This window comes from Callorhinus ursinus, unplaced genomic scaffold, assembly GCF_003265705.2.
Source record: "Callorhinus ursinus isolate GAN/ISIS: 27379988/994484 unplaced genomic scaffold, GSC_fseal_2.0 scaffold32, whole genome shotgun sequence".
Taxonomy (NCBI): Eukaryota; Metazoa; Chordata; class Mammalia; order Carnivora; family Otariidae; genus Callorhinus; species Callorhinus ursinus.
In genome coordinates, this window is record NW_027397094.1 from 11,794,538 (window position 1) to 11,811,161 (window position 16,624).

General features: G+C 40.5%; 1 protein-coding gene across 5 annotated transcripts in view; it reads right to left on the bottom strand.

The window, feature by feature from the left end:
• LGALS8 (galectin 8) overlaps positions 1 to 16,624 on the bottom strand; it is a 41,464-nt gene that overhangs the window by 22,634 nt on the left and 2,206 nt on the right. Inside the window, exon 1 of one of the 5 annotated variants that reach the window (XM_025850882.2) lies at positions 13,318 to 13,474. The exons of 1 other annotated variant lie outside the window; for it this stretch is intronic. Coding sequence is in view for 3 of the 4 variants with exons in the window: in XM_073879014.1 (XP_073735115.1) it covers positions 12,876 to 12,916 (41 nt within the window). In the remaining variant the exon portion in view is untranslated. Of the gene's footprint in view, positions 1 to 12,791; positions 13,006 to 13,317; positions 13,475 to 16,624 lie in introns of those variants that run through there. 3 more of the 5 variants (XM_073879014.1, XM_073879013.1, XM_073879015.1) reach the window with 3 other exon arrangements.

A 16,624-nucleotide genomic window follows, 5' to 3' on the forward strand; every position in this document is an offset into this window, starting at 1 on the left:
AAAGAGCTCAACAAACAGCCTAGAGAGATACAGAATAGAAGCAACAATTTGAAAAATGCCTGGGGTCCATGGGAGGGAGATTTATTTACTTATCTCAGAGTATGTCCTGAAGGGGCAGGATCACTGGGGTACTCCTCCAGGAATAAAGAAACTGGCCAGCACCATTTCCCACCCCTACCTTCCCCACAGCATAAACACACAGCCCACCTGCGGGAACCAGTGCTGTGTTGACTTTCACTACCTAACTTGCTTCCATCGCTCCCCACTCCCTGGGCTTAAGGAATGTGCCCCTTTTAGCCAGGCGTGCTTCAGTTCACTTCAGGACCTCTCCTGTAGAAAACCAGCAGTGTGCAAACCTTGCTAACACTGTTGCCCCACTGCAACACCCCTAGCCCCCATGTTGCGGATCTACACCCTCCAATACACTCTTGGATGGAGCCCATTCAAATCCGGGCCACAAGCCTGGCAGTGTGCAAGTAGCCCTGACGGGGGCCAGCACGACTCCAAATGACTACTGCCCCAGGGCAAGGGGAATATAACCACACACAGCAGTCTGACTGCTGACCCAGCAGAACACTGGAGGCAGACATCTACTCTGACGGCACGTGCCACCCACCAACTAAAGCTTCACAGGGAACAACACAGACAGAGCACCCTGAAGTTCAGAGCTACTACAGCTCTGGCAAATGCCTGGTCTGACTCAACCCAAGCCCACGGCAGCCCAAGACTGGTCCACTAACACCACAAGGACCAAACATTGCCCACAAGAGACAAAGAGAGCCACTGAGGATGAGTGGACTGAAGTCAAAAGTGGCTCAGCCACCACAGGACCACAGCAGTGTGCATGCAACACACATAGTAGACACCCCTGAAGCACCAGTTTCCAGTGAACAGGGGACACTGCACTGCAGAACACTACAGGAACTCCTCCTCATAAAGCTACAACTTTCAAGAACAGGAGACATAAGTGACTTTCCTATCACGGAGAAACAGACCCAGAGAGTTAGACAAAATGAGGAGACAGAGGAACATGTCCCAAATGAAGGAAAAGGACAAAACCACAGCAAGAGACCTAAGCAAAATGGGGATGGACTTGAGAAAAAAGTGGAGGATATCAGTGAGACCCTAAACAGAGATAAAGAAGAACCAATCAAAGATGGACATCACAACAAATGAAATAAAAAATACACTAATGGAAAAAACAGCAGGGTACCAAAGCAGAAGAATGAATCAGTGACCTGAAGGACAGAATAATGAAAAGTAATCAAGCTGACCAGTTGAGAGAAAAAAAATAAAACAATGCTAAATGAGAACAGATTCGGGGAACTCAGTGACTCCATCAAGCATAACATTTGCATTACAGAAATCTTAGAAGGAGAAGAGAGAAAATACGGGGCAGAAAATTTTTTTGAAGAAATAATAGCTGAAATCTTCCCAAATCTGGGCAACGAAACAGACATCCAGATCTAGAAGACACAGAGATTCCCCCAAGAAAATCAACCAAAGTGGTCCACGCCAAGACACGTCGTAATTAAAATGGCACAAAAGTAGTGATAATGAGAGCATTTTAAAAGCAGCAAGAGAGAGCGAACTCCACGAGTCTACCAGCTGATTTTGCAGCAAAAACCATGCAGGCCAGAAGGGAGTAGCATGATATACTCAAAGCGCTGAAAGGAAAAAATCTGCAGCCAATAATACTCTATCAAGCAAGGCTATCATTCAGAATAGAAGGAGAGGTAGGAGTTTCCTAGATAAACAAAAGCTAGAAGAGTTCATGACCACTAAACCAACCCTGCCAGAAATGTTAAAAGGGACTATTTGAATGGAAAGGAAAAGCCATGAGTAAGAGCAACAAGTAGGAAGCACAAAAGCAGTAAAAATAAGTATACCTGTAAAAATCACTCAGGCCATGCATAAAAGAATGTAAAGTATGATACCATATACCTAAAAATGTGGGGAGAGAGAAGTGAAGAATAGGCTTAAACTTAAGCAATCATCAACTTAATGCAGACTCCTTTATATGTAAAATGTCACATACAAACCTATTAGTAACCACAAATCAAAAACCAGTAACAGATATGAAAAAATAAGAGAGAAAGAAATCCAAGTAAATCACTAAAGCAAGCACACTTACCAGCAGAGAAGGGAGCAATGGAAGAATGGAATACAGAAGAACTCTTAAAGACAACCACAAAATAAGTAACAAAATGGCAATAAATACATACCTGTCAGTAATTACTTGGAATATAAATGGGCTAAATGCTCTAATTAAAAGACACAGGGTGAGGGGTGCCTGGGTGGCTCAGTCGGTTGAGTGTCCGACTCTTGGTTTCAGTTCGGGTCGTGATCTCAGGGTCCTGGGATGAAGCCTGGCATCAGGCTCCACTCAGCATAGAGTCTACTTGTCCCTCTCCCTTCCCCTCTGCTCCTCCCCCTGCTTGCACATGCTCATGCTTTCTCTCTCTCTCATAAATAAATGAATAAAATCTTTAAATCTTCAAAAAAAATCTAAGATCTTTAAAAAATAATGCATTAAAATAAATTTAAAAAATAAAAGACATAGAGTGACAGAGTGGATTAAAAATAAAACAAATCAAACAAACAAACAAACAAACAAAAAAACACGACCAGGGGTGCCTGGGTGGCTCAGTTGATTAAGCATCTGACTTTGGATCGGGTCATGATCTTGGGGTACCGCGATTAAGCCCACGTCTGACTCCCTCTCCCTTTGCTTGTGCTTGCTCTCTCAGATAAATAAATAAAATCTTTAAACACACACACACACACACACACACACACACACACACACACACACAAGACCCATCTATATGCTGCCTACAAAAGACTCATCGCAGAACTGTAGACACATGCAGGCTCAAAGTGGGGAAATGGAGAAACATCTATCATGTAAATGGATGTCAAAAGAAAGCCATTGGCCAATATAGACTTTAAAACAAAGACTGTAACAAGAGTCAAAGAAGGATACTATATAATCATAGAGGGAACAATCCAACAAGAAAATATAACAATCATAAATATTTATGCACTGAACATGGGAGCACCCGATACATAAATGGTTAATAACAAAGGAACTAATCAACAGTAATACAATAATAGTAGGGGACTTTAACACCCCACTAATATCAATGGACAGATCATCCAAACAGAAAAACAAGAAGGAAACAGTGGCTTTGAATGACACACTGGACCAAATGGATTTAACAGACATAATCAGAACCTTCCATCCTGAAACAGCAGAATATACATTCTTTTCAAGAGTACACAGAACATTCTCCACAACAGATCATATATTAGGCCACAAAACAAGTATCTATGAATTCAAAAATATCAAAATCACACCATGCTATGAAACTAGAAATCAACCACAAGAAAAAATGTGGGAAGAGCCAAATACATGGAGGTTAAATAACATGCTACTAGACAATGAATGGGTCAACCAAAAAATCAAAGAGGAAATAAAAAAATACATGGAGATAAATGAAAATGAAAACACAACAGTCCAAAATCTTTGGGATGGGGCAAAAGCAGTTCTAAGAGGGAAGTTCATAGCAATACAGGCTTACCTCAAGAAGAAAAATAAAAAACTAAACAATCTAACCTTAACTCAAGGAACTAGAAAAACAAACAAACAAAACCAGCAGAAGGAAGCAATAAATATTACAGTAGAAATCAATATAGAAACTAAAAGAAAAAAAGATCGGTGAAACCAGAAGCTCTTTCTTGGAAAAGATCAACAAAATTGATAAACCTTTATCCAGGCTCATCAAATAAATAAATAATAGGACTAAAAAAATCAGAAATGAAAGAGGACAAAGAACTGACACCACAGAAATACAAAAATTATTAAGAGATTATGAAAAATTATATGCCAACAAATTGGACAACCTAAAAGAAATGGCTTAATCCTAGAAACATATAACCTACCAAAATTGAAGCAGGAAGAAAGAGAAAATTTGAACAGACTGATTACTAGCGATAAAATTTAATCAGAAATAAAAAAACACCCAACAAACAAAAATCCAGGACCAGATGGCTTTGCAAGCAAATTCTACCAAACATTTAAAGAAGAGTTAATACCTATTCTCAAACTGCTCCAAAAAATAGAAAAGGAAGGAAAACACTTCCAAATTCATTCTGTGAGGCTTGCATTATCCTGATACCAACACCAGATAAATATACCACAAAAAGAGAGAACTACAGGCCAATATCGCTGATGAACATAGATGCAAAAATCCTCAACAGAATATTAGCAAATCGAATCCAACAATACATTAAAAATATCATTCACCCCTATCAAGTGGAACTTATTCTTGGATGCAAGAGTGGTTCAATATTCCCAAATCAATAAATGTGATACACCACATCAAGAAGAGAAAGGATAGGAACCATATAATCATTTTAATAGAGACAGAAAAAGTATCTGACAAAGTACATCTATTCATGATTAAAAACCCTCAACAAAGTAGGGTTAGAGGGAACATATCTCAACATAATAAAGGCCATATATGAAAAACTCACAGGTAATATCATCCTAAATGGGAGAAACTGAGAACTTTCCCCCTAAAGTCAGGAATAAGACAAGAATGTCCACTCTCACCACTTTTATTCAACAAGTACTAGAAGTACTAGCCACAACAATCAGACAAGAAAAAAGAATAACAGGGATCCAAATTTGTTAGGAAGAAGTAAAACTGTCACTATTGCAGATGACATGATACTCTATATAGAAAACCCTAAAGACCCCACAAAAAAACTACTAGAACTGATAAAGCAATTCAGTAAAGTCACAGGATACAAAAACAATGTACAGAAATCCACTGCATTTCAATATACTGATAATGAAGCAGCAAAAAGAGAAATTAAGAAAACTCCTATTTACAACTGCACCCAAAATAGTAAAATACCTAGGATTAAACTTAACCAAGGAGGTGAAAAACTTGTACTCTGAAAACTATAAAACACTGATGAAAAACACTGAAGATGACAAAAACAAATGGAAAAACATTCCATGTTCATGGATTACAAGAACGAATATTGTTAAAATGTCCATACTACCCAAAGCAATCTACACATTTAATGCAATCCCTATCAAAATACCAACAGCATTTTTTTTCACAGAACTGCAACAAATAATCCTAAACTTTGTAAGAAACCATAAATTACCCCAAATAGCCAAAGCAAACTTGAAAAAGAAAAAACAAAGCTAGAGGTATCACAATTCCAGATTTCAAGTTATATTACAAAGCTGTAGTAATTAAAACAGTATGATACAAAAATAGACACATAGCTCAATGGAACAGAATAGAAAGCAAAGAAATAAACCCACAATGTTATGGTCAATTAATCTGACAAACGAGGGAGTATGCAATGGGAAAAAGAATATGCAATAAAAGACATTTTCTTCAATAAATGGTGTCTGGAAAACTGGACAGCTACATGCAAAAGAATAAAACTGGACCACTTTCTGACACCATTTGTTCTGACAAACTCAAAATGGATTAAGTACCTAAATGTGAGACCTGAGACCATAAAAATCCTTTAAGAGAACATAGGCGATAATTTCTCTGACATAGGCCATAACAACATCTTTGTATATATGCTTCCTGAGGCAAGGGAAATAAAAGCAAAAATAAACTATTGAGACTACATCAAAATAAAAAGCTCCTGCACAGCAAAGGAAACAACCAACAAAACTAAAAGACCACCTACTGAATGGGAGAAGATATCTGCAAATGACATATCTGATAAAGGGTTAGTATCCAAAACTTACAAAACTCAACACCAAAAAACCCCACAAATAATCCAATTTAAAAATAGGCAGAAGACATGAACAGACATTTTTCCAAAGAAGACATACAGATGGCCAACAGACACATGAAGAGATGCTCAACATCACTCATCATCAAGGAAATGCAAATCAAAACCACAGTGAGACATGGCTAAATCAAAAACACAAGAAACAACAAATGCTGGCGAGGATGTGGAGAAAAAGGAACCCTCGTGCACTGGTGGTGGAAATGCAAACTGGTGCGCCATTGTAGAAGAGAGTATGGAAGTTTCTCAAAAAATAAAAAATAGAACTATCCTATATTCCAGTATTCACAGTACTGGATATTTACCCAAAGAATACAAAAACAATTTGAAAAGATATATGCACCCCTATGTTCACTGCAGCATTATTTACAATAGCCAAATTATGGAAGCAACCCAAGTATCCATCAATAGATGAATGGATAAAGAAGCTGTGGCATATATATATATACAATGGAATATTATTCAGCAATAAAAAAGAATGAAATCCGGCCATCTGCAACAACATAATGGATCTAGAGAGTATAATGCTAAGTGAAATAAGTCAAAGAAAAATACCATATGATTTCACTCATATGTGGAATTTAAGAAACAAACAAAGGAAAAAGTAAGAGACAAACCAAAAAACAGACTCTTAACTATAGAGAACAAACAGATGGTTACCAGAGGGGAGGGGGTGAGGTAGGGGTGAAAGAAGGGAAGGGAATTAAGAGTACACTTATCTTGATAAACACTGAGTAATATAGGGAATTGTACTGTACACCTGAAATTAATGTACCACTGTATGTTAACTACGCTAAAATTAAAGTAATTTTTTTAAATAAATAAAGAAGCAAGACCCATCCACATACTGCCTACAGGAGACTCACTTCAGATCTAAAGACACACAGCAACTAAAAGTGAAAGGATGGAAAAATATATTCCACACAAACAGGAAAGAAAAGAAAGCTGGTGTAGCAATACTAATATTAGACAAAATAGATTTTAAAACAAAGACTGTAAAAAGAGACAAGGGCATTACATAATGATAAATCAACCCAACAAGAAGATATAACACTTGTAAATATTCACCCAACATAGGAGCACCTAAATATATAAAGCAAATATTAACAAACACAAATGGAGAAATTAACAGCAATAAAGTAATAGTGGGGAACTTTAACATCCCACTTTACATCACTGGATAGATCATCAACCAGAAAATTAACACTGGCCTTAGAAGATACATTAGACCAGGTGGACTGAATAGATATATATAAAACATCCAATCCAAAAAGAGCAGATACAAATTCTTCTCAAGTACACATGGAAATTCTCTAGGAAAGATCACACATTAGGCCACAAAATAAGTATCAATAAATTTAAGAAGACTGAAATCATATCAAGCAACTTTTCCAACCACAATGGAAAGAAACTAGAAATCAATTCCAAGAAGAAAAAAATAACCCCACAAACATGTGCAGACTAAAGAACATGCTACTAAATAACCAATGGATCAATGAAAAAATCGAAGAGGAAATAAAAAAATACCTTTAGACGAATGAGAATACAACATTCTAAGATATATGGGATGTAGCAAAAGCAGTTCTAAGAGGTAAGTTCATAGCCTACCTCAAGAAAAAAGAAAAGGGTGCCTGGGTGGCTCAGTTGGTCGGGCAACTGCCTTCAGCTCAGGTCATGATCCCGGAGTCCCGGGATCAAGTCCCGCATCAGGCTCCCTGCTCAGCAGGGAGTCTGCTTCTCCCTCTGACCCTACCCCCTCTTGTGCTCTCTCTCTCTCTCTCTCTCTCAAATAAAAAAAATCCTTAAAAAAAAAAAAAGAAAAGAAAAAGAAAAAACAATCTAACCTTACACTTCAAGAAAATAGAAAAAAAAAAAGAACAAACTGCAAAAGTAGTAAAAGGAAGGCAATAATAATATCAGAGCAGAAATAAATGAAGACAAAAAATAGTAAAGTTCAATGAAATGGGTTCTTTGAAAAGAAACAATATTGATAAACCTTTAACCAGACTCATCAAGAAAAAGACAGGGCCCAATAAATAAAATCAGAAATGAAAGAGGAGAAATTACAATTGATACCACGAAAATACAAGGGTCATAAGAGATTACTACAAATGATTATATGCCTACAAATTGGACAACCTAGAGGAAATAGATAAATTCTTAGAAACATACAATCTTCCAAGACTGAGTCAGGAAAAAAGCAATTACTTTTTGAAGAAGCCAATTACTAGTGATGAAACTGAATCAGTAATCAAAAAATTCCTAACAAACAAAAGTCCAGGACTAGAAAGCTTCACAGGTGAATTCTACCAAATATTTCAAGAATTGTTAATATCTATTCTTCTCAAACTACTCCAAAAAACTGAAGGAATGCTTCTACTCCAAACTCATTCTACAAGGTCAACATTACCCTGATACCAAAACCATACAAAAACACTACCAAAAAAATCACAGGCCAATATCCCTGATGAACATAGATGTAAAAATCCTCAACTAAATTTTAACAAACCGAATTCAGCAATACATTAAAAGGATCATAGACATGATCAAGTGGGATTTAATCTGGGAATTCAAGGTTCTTTCAATATCTGCAAATCATTTAATGTGATGTACCACAGGGCGCCTGGGTGGCTCAGTTGGTTAAGCGACTGCCTTCAGCTCAGGTCATGATCCTGGAGTCCCGGGATCGAGTCCCACATCGGGCTCCCTGCTCAGCGGGGAGTCTGCTTCTCCCTCTGACTCTCCCCCCTCTCATGCTCTCTATCTCATTCTCTCTCTCAAATACATAAATTCTTTAAAAAAAAATGTGATGAACCACATACAAAACAAAGGATGAAAATCATAAGACCATCTCAATAGATGCAGAAAAAGCATTTGCTTAAATTCAACATTCACTTTTGATAAAGACTCTCAACAAAGTGAGTAAAGAGGGAATATACCACAACATAATAGAGGCCACGTATATGACAAACCCAGAGCTAACACCATACTCAATGGTGAAAGGCTAAAAGCTTTTCCTCTCAGATGAGGAACAAGTCTGCCCACTTATGCCATTTGTATTCAACAGTATGGGAAGTCCTAGTCACAACCATTAGGAAAGAAAAAGAAATAAAAGGCATCCAAATTGGACAGGAAGAAGTAAAACTGTTGCTATTTGCAGCTGACATACTATGTATAAAAAAAACCTAAAGCCTCCACCAAAAAACTATTAGAATAAGTGAATTCAGTGAAGTTGCGGGATACAAAATCAATATACAGTAATCAGTTGCATTTCTATACACTAATAATGAACTCTCAGAAACGGAAATTAACAATCCCGTTTACCATTACATCAAGAAGAATAAAGTACCGAGGAATAAATTTAATCAAGGAAGTGAAAGACCTGTAATCTCAAAACTGTAAGACATTGATGAAAGAAACTGAAGATGACACAAATAAATAATGATATACCATGTTCACAGACTGGAAGAATTAATATTGTCAAAACGTCCATACTACCCAAAGCAATCTATAGATTGAATGCAATCCCTATCAAAATACCAATGGCATTTTTCACATAACTAAAACAAATAATCCTAAAATCTGTATAGAACCACAAACAAAAACAAAAAACAAATAGCCAAAGCAATCTTGACAAAGAATAACAAAGCTGGAGGTAATCATGCTCCCAGATCTCAAAGTACACTACAAAGTAATCAAAAACAGACAAATAGATCAACAGAACACAACAGAGAGCCCAGAAGTAAATCCAGGTTACATGGTCAATTAATTTACAACAAAGGAGGCAAGAATGGGGAAAAGATAGTCTCTTTAATAAGTGATGTTGAGAAACCTGGACAGCTACATGAAAAATGAAACTGGGCTACTTTCTTATACCATATACAAAAATAAACTTAAAACGGATTAAAAACTTAAATATAAGACCTGAAACCATAAAACTCTTAAAACATAGGCAGTAAGTTATGTCTTTGACGTAAGTATTAACGGTATTGTTTTTGGATCTGTCTCCTTAGGCAAGGACAACAAAAGCAAACATTAACAAATGGGCCGGGGCACCTGGGTGGCTCAGTCGTTAAGCGTCTGCCTTCAGCTCAGGTCATGATCCTAGGGTCCCGGGATGGAGCCCTGCATCTGGCTCCTGCTTGGCGGGAAGCCTGCTTCTCCCTCTCCCACTCCCCCTGCCTGTGTTCCCTCTCTCGCTGTGTCTCTCTCTGTCAAATAAATAAATAAAATCTTAAAACAAAACAAAACAAAACAAACAAATGGGCCTACAACAAAATAAAAAGCTTTTGCACAGTGAAGGAAGCCATCAACAAAACGAAAAGGAAACCTACTGAATGGGAGAAGATATTTGCAAATTATACCCCAATAAGGGGTTAACATCCAAAATACATAAAAAACTCATACAACTCAATATCAAACAAACAATACGATTAAAAAATGAGAACACCTGAATAGACTTTTTTCCAAAGAAAACATACAAGAGAAGCAACAGGCACATGAAAAGATGCTCAACATCACTAATCACCAGGGAAATGCAAATCAAACCCACAATGAGAGGTCACCTCACACCTGTCAGAATGGCTAAAATCAAAAAGACAAGAAATTACAAGTGTTGGCAAGGGATGTGGAGAAAAGGGAACTCTCGTGCACTGTTGGTGGGAATGTAAATTGATGCAGCCACTGTGGGAAACAGTATGAAGGTTCCTCAAAAAGTTAAAAATAGAAATATCATACAATCCAGCAATTCCACTTCTTGGTATTTGCCGAAGAAAATGAAAAAAAAAAAAAGAACTAAATGGAAAAGACATATATAATCCTATGTTCATTGCAGCATTATTTACAATAGCTAAGATATGGAAGCAACCTAATGTCCATCATAGTTGAATTCATAAAGAAGATGTGGTTTATACATATATAATGGAATATGACTCAGACATAAGAATGAAATCTTGCCATTTGGGACAAATATGGATGGATCTAGAGGGTGTTGTGCTAAGTGAAATAAGTAACAAAACAGAAACAGACTCATAGGTACAGAGGGTTGCCAGAGGGAACAGGGGTGGGAGGGATGGAGGAAACAGATGAAGGAAATGAAGAGGTACAATCTTCCCGTTATAAAGTAAATAAGAAAAGGGATGTAACAGGGAATCATAGTCAATAATATTGTAACAATCTTGTATGGTGATGTCACCAGCCAGACCCCAAGACCTGACCTTTACTACCCATCTCCTTGTACCCACCAACCTTGGTCCTGCATTTTTCCTTAAGCTCTTCTTTCCAGCTTCTGTCTTAACTCAGGCAAAAGACCCTGAGGGCATAATATCCCATTAATGAAACAGAAACTACCACTCAAGCAATACTAACTGCCCAGAGGAAGAGCTCTGGTGGTCCTAAACCCCTGACTCGGGCTTGTACAGATGGACCATGGAGTGACCTCCGGAATAACCAACAATTACCTTTACCTCATTATAATACTAATGTAATACCAAGGAGGAACACAAACCTCATTTACAGAACAACCCATTCACCCTTCCTGGGGGAGTCCCAGCTTTGAAAGTTATTCCCGAGGATCTCCTTATTTGATGCAAATAAAGCTTCCTTGGTGGGACAACTCACCTGGGTGTAGTTTCTGTGACTCACCAAGGAGCAAACTCCTGTTGGTTCTGTTACAGTAACAGATGTTTACTACACATAGTCAATAATACTGTAACAACTTTGTGGTGATAGATGTTAATTAGATTTATTGTGATCACTTCATAAATAATGTATATAAACTTCATATAAATACTGACTCAATGTTACACCTGAAACTAATACAATATTATATGTTAATTATTCTTCAATAAAAAAGAAGACACAAGTTTATCAGATCACGCAGGGCAACTTAACAGCAGGAGGAAAGAAGACGTTAATTGTGCTAAGCAAAATCAGCACTAACTGTCCTTTATGTTTACCACCCAAATCCTGAAGTTGCTCAAACAGAAATAAAACCGAATAATAAATTTAGAACAATACATTCACAGAAAATCTCTAACTTGGAATTTACTACTAAAAATAAAATAATAGCAAATAGTCCGGTACAACTACCAAAGATATTCATTTAACTCTTCTCATCTGTGAAGTGAGAATAAGAGTAACATTCACCTCACAGGTTTGTTCTGATTAAATGAATTAATAAAACAACGGAATAGTAAGTGCTTTATAAATTTTTGTTCTTATTTTAATAGAAGGCATTGCTCTTCCTCCTCCAAATTAAACAAGTCAAAAAGAAAAACAATCCAGGGGCGCCTGGGTGACGCAGTCGGTTAAGCCTCCGACTTTGGCTGGGGTCCTGATCTGGGCTCCTAGCTCAGCGTGAAGTCGGCTTGTCCCTCTCCCTCTGTCGCTCCCCCGGCTCACGCTCACGCGCTCTCTCTCTCAAATAAATAAAATCTGAGAAAAGAAAATGATATAGTTTCCCTTGTGGCTTAAAAAAAAAAAAAAAACTATGGCGGGGGGGTGTGCTGTGCATCAGCTGCAGGTTTAAAAGATAAAAGTACTCATCTAGTAGAAGTACCCATTAAATTGCTCCAGGGAAGCCTTAAAAGTCGTCAAACAGTCTAAAAGGGAAATGAAAGTGAAGCTTCCTACATTTACTTCCGCCAATTCTGTCATTATACCGCACAGCAGATACGCAGTAACCACATCTACGAGTTTCTATTAAGAAAAACAAAATCCTGCATTCCTCTTGGTTTACCATCTAGATGTAACCCCAACCTGTCATTAATTTAGACATTAGTCAAGACCTCAAAACTCTTCCTTCTGCTCCGTAAAATTCAGGAAGGGCGAATACGAGCAAAAAGAAAGGATAGCGAGATGCCATAGCCACATGCATAATTTACATGGTGACCAGAGAGAGTAACCCAGTTTAAACCATAGGCTTGCGTGAAACCAGTCATTCCCAAAGTACCCACAGGGACGGGTCCTGCTGTTGATTCGCTTCACAAAAAGCCATCGTCACGTTTTACGCACGGCCAAAGCCCACTGAGGTGACCTACGCTTCCGAACTTTTTAACACTGCAGTCAAATGACTCGGCATCTTGAACGAACGTGTTTTCAGAGAGTCCCGGAGAGCAGAGGAGGTCTGTCACTCAAAGTACAGACCCTGTCCTCCCGCGGGGGCAGGCGGCGCTCGGCCTGGGGCTGGCAGCCCGGGGAGGGGAGGGTCTGCGGCCGGGCAGCCCCCGCTGCCCGCGGCCGCCGCCGGGAGGGCCGGGCGGAAAGGGCCACAGCTCCCGCTGCGACTCCCTCCCGGGAGCTTCCCGCCACCCCGCCCCACGCGGCCGCGGAGAGGACCTGTGGAACCGGTACACCCGAGGCGTCCCACCCACCAAACTCCGACGTGGAGACAGCGACGTCCGCGGCCCCTCCTCGCCCGGCGCGCCCCCCGCCGCGGCCGCTCCCCGCCCTTCCCCGCGAACCGCCCGCAGGCCGACTCACCCCGGGACAGGCGTCGCAGGCGCCGGGCGCACCGGGTGCTCTCTCCGCCGCAGCGCGCCCTCCGGGAGCCCGGGATGCGTGGGCGACTACGGAAAGCCGAAAGAGTCAGCCCGCCTCCGTTTCCCGGTTCGCGGGCCCCCCCCCGAGGGCGTGGCCGGCGGCCCCGCCTCTGGGTGCGGGGCGTGCTCGGGGCACTGCGGGCGTGTGGCCCGGCCGGCTGCCGGTCGTCCCCGCGGTGGACCTTCGGCACAGCGTCCGGGGATTGGACCGCGACCGGCTTACTGCGGGACGGACGGAGGGGATGCACGGCAGAGGGTGTTTTAAAGAATTCCTGAGCGTGTCCGCCTGCTTCTGCCCGGTCGTCGGGGTGGGAGTGCGCGGAAATGGGCTGGAAAGGAGAAAACTGATGCTCTCTCCGCCCCACGTGTTTCCGCCCGCGCAGGGGTCCCGGCCTCTGCCTCGGGTCAGAGTCCAGATGGTGCTGTGAGCGATAACCCGACTTGGAGACGCCCCTTTTGGCCAGCACACAGCCTGGGTGTCAGAGGAATGCGGGGGAAGTGGGTTCGCTACAGCGGCACTGCGCCCAGTCCGAAGCACCGCGTCTGGCTACTCTAACTTGGACTTGCAGCCGCTGAGGCTGACTCGCCAAGTCCTTTACGCGCTGGTTTTCTAAGCTACGCGCCTCCCTAGGGGGAAAAAAAAATGGCAGCAGAATGGGACACAGTTACGAGCAGACTTAGATAATCAGTGAATAACTGATTTCTCAGCTCAGTTCTCACTATTCTTGCTTCACCCACAGTGGCCGCTAGTTTGCTGTAAAAACAGAGAAATGTAAATAAGGTTATGTAAGCTACCCAAAACGGTTGGCTGCTCGCGGTTTTCTGTTCGGCACCGCAAAGATCTCATGTTCCTACGTGTCTCTACTTGATTTTTATCCACGTTCGTTTTGAAAGACCTGTTTTTGGTGTCGCCACTTTGGGCTTTCTTCTCGGTGGCTTCGGCTGTTATTATTTTTTGTAATTGAAGAATTCATTACAAATCCCATACCAGTGAACTCACGTTCCGATTTACTGTTACTTTTCTCTCTTTCTCCTATTCATTTTCCAAGTTTGATTCACTCTTCAGGAGCCAGTGTAAATAGCTGCATTTAACCCATGACGTGCACTACCTTGGATTTGTACTCATCCTTCTGTGCGTTGTGTTCTATCCAACTCGATTTTAAACCGAAAAAAGGAACTTGTCTTATATGCTCCCCACGCTCAGTGTGATGCTTCTCATGAAGTAGGCACTAAATGTTAGGTTGAAATAATAGGTTATTGATGAGGTGAGGAGCAATCAAATGTCTACACAGTTTTGCCTGGGTTTCGTACCTCTCCTTTGCAAAATAAGTTGAAATCAATACACAGCAGTTCTCTATTTCTTTGTTAAGTGGTATCTAGGTGCAAATGTGGCAAAGTAAAACAGCCTGAAATCCAGTGTTGGTGAACTAATTCTGGATTAAAGTGTCCACAAAGCCAGAGAACCTGTTCTTAGAAATAACCCATTCATTAGTCCCTGTTTTGTTCAATGAGCTCAGTATGTTTTTATATCATTTAAAATCTACAAATATATGCTGAATGCCCACCGAGACAAGGTACAGTGATAAGGAATATAAGTATACTAAAAGGTTTTTGTAGTATTTGCCTCATGGGACCCTTCTAGATGGAGAGAAGAGACCAAAACAAAACAAAACAAAACAAAAAAATGGAAATCCCATATCTCCTTCTTGGATTATTGCAAGAGCCTCCTAATTGGTCCCCCTGCTTTTTGCTCTTGCTCCCCTACAATCTGATGTCAACACAGCAACCAGAAAGATCAGGACAAAATATAATTCAAACAATGTTACTACTCTGCTAAAATCTTCCACTAGCTGTTGTTCATTCTTTGGGTAGATACTGGAGTCCTTACATGATCCGCCTACCACCCACACACACTCTCACTTCTTTTCCTACTACATTCTTCCAGCAAGCACACTGGCCTTCTTGGTATTCCTAGGGCCTGTTTGGCACACTCGCCGCCCCCCCCCACAGAACCTTTGCATTTGACAACCTTTTCCTCATTAAAGTCTACTCAAATACCAATTTTCAGTGAGCACTCTCCTGACCACCATATTTAAAATCTCAAACACCCTCCCAAAACACACACAAAATCCCTATCACTTTTCCTTGCTTTATTTTTCTCTAGCACTTACCATATTCTAATATGCTATATAATTTACCTTTTTACTTTATGTGACTTCACCCACCAAATGATAAGCTTCATGAGGACAGGGAGTTTTCACTACTCTTGCTTCAATGGGGTTTACATTCCAGCGGGGGACACAGAGAGTGAGGAGTTTCAGAGAAGAATAAAAAAGGGTAATGTAATTGGGAGCCGTTGGGTGACTGCTTTAATTGGGCGCCGGGGAAATCCTTTGCAAAGAGGTGATGTTTAAACTGCTGGTGAATGAAAGAGGCAGCCAAGTGAAGATCTTGGGTAGGAGCATTCTAGGCAGAGGGAATAGTAATGGAAGATCCCTCTGGTTCTTGAGAAATGCATTTTAACGTGTTCAGGAATAGAGAGGTCACAAGCATGGCTGACACATAGTAAAGGAGACAATGATGTGAGATGAAATCATAGAATTTGATGAGGTCACCTACGAGAGTAGATAGATGGAGAATTTGACCTAGGACCGAGCCCTGGGGAGGTAAGTCAAGAAAAGTCAATGGAAGAGACTGAGAAGAGGCAGCCATGGAGACCTGCTGGGAGTGGTGTTCTGGAAGCCAAAGAAAGAAAGGTTCTTGGTTTTGTTTTGTTTTGTTTTTTTAAAGATCTTATTTATTTGACAGAGGGAGAGAGAGAGAGAGAGCACAAGTAGGCAGAGTGGCAGGCAGAGGGAGAGGGAGAAGCAGACTCCCCGCTGAGCAGGGAGCCGGATGCGGGACTCGATCCCAGGACTCTGGGATCATGACCTGAGCCAAAGGCAGCCACTTAACTGACTGAGCCCCCCAGGTGCCCCGAAAGAAAGTGTTTGAAGAGAGAACAAGCCAGTTGGTGCCACATGCTGCTGAGAACATAGAAGTGACCCATGGATTTAGCAACAGGGAGGTCATCAGTGATTCACTCTGAAGTGGGCTGAGAAATGTGAGGCAAAGTGGCAGAAATCAGGACTATCTATATTTTAAGAAGTTTAGCTGTGAAGAACAGAGCGACTGTTGTAGCTAAGGAAGCAGTGGGATAAAAAGAAGATTTTGATTTTGTTTTGTTTCTGTTTTTGTTTGTTTTAAAA